Source organism: Pollicipes pollicipes, unplaced genomic scaffold (assembly GCF_011947565.3).
Source record: "Pollicipes pollicipes isolate AB1234 unplaced genomic scaffold, Ppol_2.1 Scaffold_4740;HRSCAF=5597_pilon_pilon_pilon, whole genome shotgun sequence".
Lineage (NCBI taxonomy): Eukaryota > Metazoa > Arthropoda > Thecostraca > Pollicipedomorpha > Pollicipedidae > Pollicipes > Pollicipes pollicipes.
In genome coordinates, this window is record NW_023596545.1 from 2,963,567 (window position 1) to 2,968,506 (window position 4,940).

The 4,940-nt window shown below is 52.3% G+C and overlaps 1 protein-coding gene across 1 annotated transcript in view; it reads left to right on the forward strand.

The window, feature by feature from the left end:
- Window positions 1–4,285: 4,285 nt before the first annotated feature.
- LOC119098884 (uncharacterized) overlaps window positions 4,286–4,940 on the forward strand; it is an 11,314-nt gene continuing 10,659 nt past the window's right edge. Inside the window, exon 1 of the mRNA XM_037221929.1 lies at window positions 4,286–4,355. Coding sequence (XP_037077824.1) covers window positions 4,349–4,355 — 7 coding nt within the window. The 5' untranslated portion in view covers window positions 4,286–4,348. The remainder of the gene's footprint in view (window positions 4,356–4,940) is intronic.

Genomic DNA, 4,940 nt, shown 5'->3' on the forward strand with positions numbered 1-4,940 from the left:
AGGCGTCGGTCAAAGCGTATACCGAGAAATTTCGCGGTATTCTCATTGGCGACGCGTTCCCCATACAGCCTGATTTCCATATCAGGACAGTGACGGCGACGACGACAGAAATGAACTGCAGTTGTCTTCGATGTAGAAAACCGGAAACCGTTGAGCACACTCCACTTCTCCAGACGTGTGACAGCCAGCTGCAGCTGTCGCTCCATCGTGCGAGTGGTCGATGAGCTACACCAAATAGCAAAGTCGTCTACAAACAGGGAACGGCTGATCCCATGTGGAAGCGTGTCCCCTATGTCGTTTATCATCACTGCGAAAAGAATGACACTTAATACGCTGCCCTGAGGCACACCATTGTCCTGTGGAAACCGGTCGGATTGATAAGAACCAACACGCACCCGAAAGAATCTGTCAGTCAGAAAGTTTTGTAAAAACTTTCCCATGTGACCACGGATGCCACAATCGAGTAACTTCATCATAATTCCATGTCTCCATGTGGTGTCATAAGCTTTTTCTATGTCAAAGAAGATGGCGCCGGTATGACGCTTGCTACTAAATCCGGCTCGCACTGCGGTATCAAGAGTTAAGATGTGGTCAATCGTGCTCCTGTTCTTACGGAATCCGCACTGAGCATTCGTGAAAAAGTTCTGGCGTTCTAAAGTCCACGAGAGCCGCACATTCACCATTCTTTCCATGAGCTTACAAAGCGAAGATGTGAGGGCGATCGGGCGGTAGTCAAGAGCGTTCGTCCCACTTTTCCCGGGCTTTAAAATAGGCACTACTATTGCCTCTCGCCAGATTGGCGGGAAGTAACCTGACACCCATATGCAGTTGAAAAGTGCCAGCAACGCTCGTAGTACACGGGGAGGAAAATGCCGTATCATATCATTGTGGATGAGGTCGGGCCCCTCCGCTACACTACGCAGCGAGCGAATGGCCGCTTGAAGCTCCATCATAGTGAAATGTTTGTTGTACGTCAGGACGTCATCTGTACAAAAATTAACCTGCGAAGTTTCACATCGTGCCCTGTGCCGCAAAAACCGCGGATCGCAGGTGCCATTTCGGCAACGGTCTGACAGGGCTTCCCCAATGGCTTCTGCCACATCACTTGGGTGGGTGATGTCTTGACTTCCCACTCGCAGTACGGGAAGAGAAACTGCTGGATGCAGTCCAGCGATTCGCTTAATGCGGCCCCAGACCTGTGACGTCGGCGTGTGGCGATTTAGTAAATTGACGTAGCTGCGCCATGATGCACGTTTCGCCTCTCGTATAGTGTGGCGTGCGGCCGCGCGTGCTTGCCTGAAAGCCAAGAGGTTTAATGTGCTGCTGTGCCGGTCAAAAGCCCTAAAAGCTCTCCGACGTGCACGAATAGCGTCGCGACACTCGTCGCTCCACCAAGGTACAGGGGTACGACGAGGGCATCCGGAGGTGCGCGGAATGCATCCTTTCGCCGCATCCAACACGAGAGACGTAAATTCCTCCGTAGTCGGAGTTGCAGAGTCGAAATCGTTGGAAAACGTTTCGTCCAGGCGAGTCTCAAATCCCCTCCAGTCCGCCTTCTTGAAATTCCAACGCTGAGGTCGAGTACCAAGAACAGCACCACCACGGTACCGAACCCAGACCGGAAAGTGGTCACTTCCAAGGGGGTCCTCTGAAGCATCCCAGGTGAAGTGTGGTACCAACTGCGGACTACAAATGCTCAGGTCTAGCACCGACGATTGTCCGGATGGCAATGTAAAATGCGTTCTTGATCCTGTATTTAAAACGCACAGACCTTCGTCACGCACGAGAGCCTCACATAGCCTCCCGCGAGTGTTCGTGGAAGCACACCCCCACACAGTGTGATGTGCATTAAAATCGCCTAAAACGAGTAGAGGGGGAGGGAGTTGAGAGACTAACTCTCGTAGTCCTCCAGATGGAAATGAAACCCCAGGTGGCAAGTAGAGAGAGCAGACAGTTATGGTGCGGCGGTTGAAATTCACCGTTGCTGCGACAGCCTGCAAGTCTGTTCTCAACACCAGACGCCGCGTAGGTACGCTTTGGTGTACAGCCAAAAGAACGCCACCGTAAGCAACGGTATCTGTTGGCATGTCAGTGCGGAAGGTAGTGTACCCTTTCAGGCCGAAGGCCGCATCAGGCGCCAACTTGGTCTCCTGGAGACACACGGCTACCGGGCAGTGCGCGCTTAAAACTGTCTGCAAGTCCTGGGTGCTTGACCTTACACCTCTACAGTTCCACTGTAAAACTGACTGAATGAGGAGGCTTTAAAAGCACTGTAAGGTTTTAAAAGAACTCAGCAGCGCTAGAGCCTGGCCCATGGTTGTGGGTTTTGTCGTCAGAACCCGAAGAGATCGGGCGGATCCTGGGTCGGATCCGGGGACTACCGCCATCTGTTGGCGAAATCGGCCCCGGCGGTCCACGCTTTTCCGGACGCCCCGTCCTAAACTGAGCCGGCGCCGGCGACGCCGTGGTCCTAGGCGGCGGTGGTGGTGGAGCACCCATAGACGGGTCTCTCCGCGAGTCGGAGGGGCCTGAGGGAGCTTCCACACGCTTTCGGGGAGGTGGGACTACCTCCCCCGTGGGAGCAGGCCCGGGGCCCGCACCCGACAGCCGACTGGCTGCCTTTGCCCTCTCCTGCTCCTGAAGGCGTGCACGCTTTGCCTCGCGCGCCCGTCTCTCCGCCTCTTGGCGCTCAAGGTTGTCCAGTTTCCGACCCATCGTCTCACTCAGGGTTGTAGGACGTGATGCTCCTGGGGAGGACGGCTGTGAAGCCGGTGATCGCGCGCTTACTGGCGAAGACCGAGAGGTTCGGCCCCGGCGGGCCACGGTCCACTCATTGCTTTCGGCTGGTGTGGGGTGGGGCGGCGAGGTAACAACTGGCGCGCTGGCCTGTGCCTCAGAGGGGGCACAAGGTGCCAACGAGACGGGGGACGACAGTGTTGCCGATGCTGTGGCGTGCACCTGAGACGCCGGTACAACCGACAGCCCGAACGATGTAAGCAGTTTAATGAACTGCGATCCAGTCATCTGGTCTAAGGAGACCTCAGGTGGGACATGGGCCTTGGCCGCCGTGGCATATGATGTCTTGGGGTGGCTCAGTTCATATAAGTCCCTTGCTTCCCGAAATGAGATGTTCTTCGTGGTTTTTAGTGCGATGATCTCCTTCTCTCTGGCGTACGCCGGGCATGCGCGATCAAAAGTGGAGTGAGGTTTCTGGTTTTTCCCACAGTTCACACACCATGGGTTCGCTGCAGTGCATTGATCGCTCGGGTGCTCCGGAGAAGCACACTTGCCACATGCTGGCTGGTTGCGGCAGAAATCTCTCGTATGTCCAAACATTTGGCACTTAAAACATCTCATGGGGTTCGGAATAAAAAGGCGCACCTTTACCTTCACATAGCCTACCCTTACTTCAGATGGTATGTCAGGACGATTAAAAGTCAGCACAATGTTGTTCGTGGGGACCAGCTCCGCACCTCTGCGCACCTTGATGCGGCGAGCATCCGTTACCCCGAACTCAGCGAGACCGTCGATTATCTCCTCATCACTGACATCTCTCAGGTCAAAACAGTTCATGATACCCTTTGACGAGTTATTTGTCCTATGGACCTCCACGCCAGCTATCTGTGCTCGCGGCTCTACATTGGTCATGCACGTGGGTATACGGCTGGTTTTGTTCTCAGTTTCAGGTCGGCGAGGAAATCCAAGACCGTCCAGACACATTTCAAGGAGACAATGGCCTATTCTTGCAGCCTATAAGCGCAAACATCTATCAAGAACTTACCAAGGAATGTTTTGGAATGGACTCTATCTTGTATCCGGCAAAGGTTTGTGAGTGCTCACTGGCTTGCTGTCTTTCAACATCCCATTAGCAACAACACCCAACATCCTATTTCTAACATCTGATTGCCGAGCCAAGATTCTTTTGTCAAGCTGGCTGCTGGTTTTGGAAAGCAGATTGTCAATATTACTCCATTTAAGACTTACCCAATTTTATTGTTTTTTGACTTCCAACACTAACTCCCAGGTTCATTTAGTATAAAGTTCGTTACAAGTGCAATCCCGCCGTTGTTGTCGATGATGCGCTCGGCTAGGAGTCGTAGAACTGCCTTGATGTCAAGATCACGTGTATACGCATGCGCGAATAACCCTATTGAGTATTGTGTGCACCTCCCATCTGGACTGGTTGTTCGTGGAATCACGGGGCGAGTTTAACCGTCAGGATCCGGCCACAACGAAGCTTCTTTTAGAGAAAGGCATATTGGAGGCAAGCGTCTCGTGGGTGATGGTTGGATCAGACAGCTTGGCTCAGACGGAACAGTGGATTTTCACCGATGGCACGCCTGTAAATATGTCAGGTAAGCTAAAGCGAATGCTTGAAGCAAGCATGAGGTATGACGAACTCAGCTAACTTGGGATATTGGTATACCTTAAGTGCAAAACTGCTGTAGACAGCTTTTCTTTACTTAGTAAATGTACTCCATACGCCATTGTTTGATTGCGCCATGGAATGTTTGTAACCTCACTCGTGCTTCTTCAGTCTCCAGAGAGACGGCCCTCGGCGGTACTGGCTGTGTGATGAACAGAGGCTCTCGAGTTTTGGCCCCTTCTCGCGGCGATCTTGTATATTCCTTCGTGTGTTTAATGCTTACTTGTATTCACATACTCCGATATTGCGTTATTCTTGAGTAATTCGATTACAAGTCTTATTTTGGCAATAACTAAGAAGAATGCACCAATTCTTGTGTATGTATGGAGCACAAAACGCAATTGGTAATTGTTGCATATCTTGCACACCGTTGGCTGAGTCAATTGACGGCCGTTATTTCTGGGAATCGTGCTCACGAACACGAAAATGGACGAGTCGACAGATATTTTTTACCGACATTGGGCGCCGCACGGCCAGTATAATGACCGGATTTGAATGATGCTCTTGTGGCGTC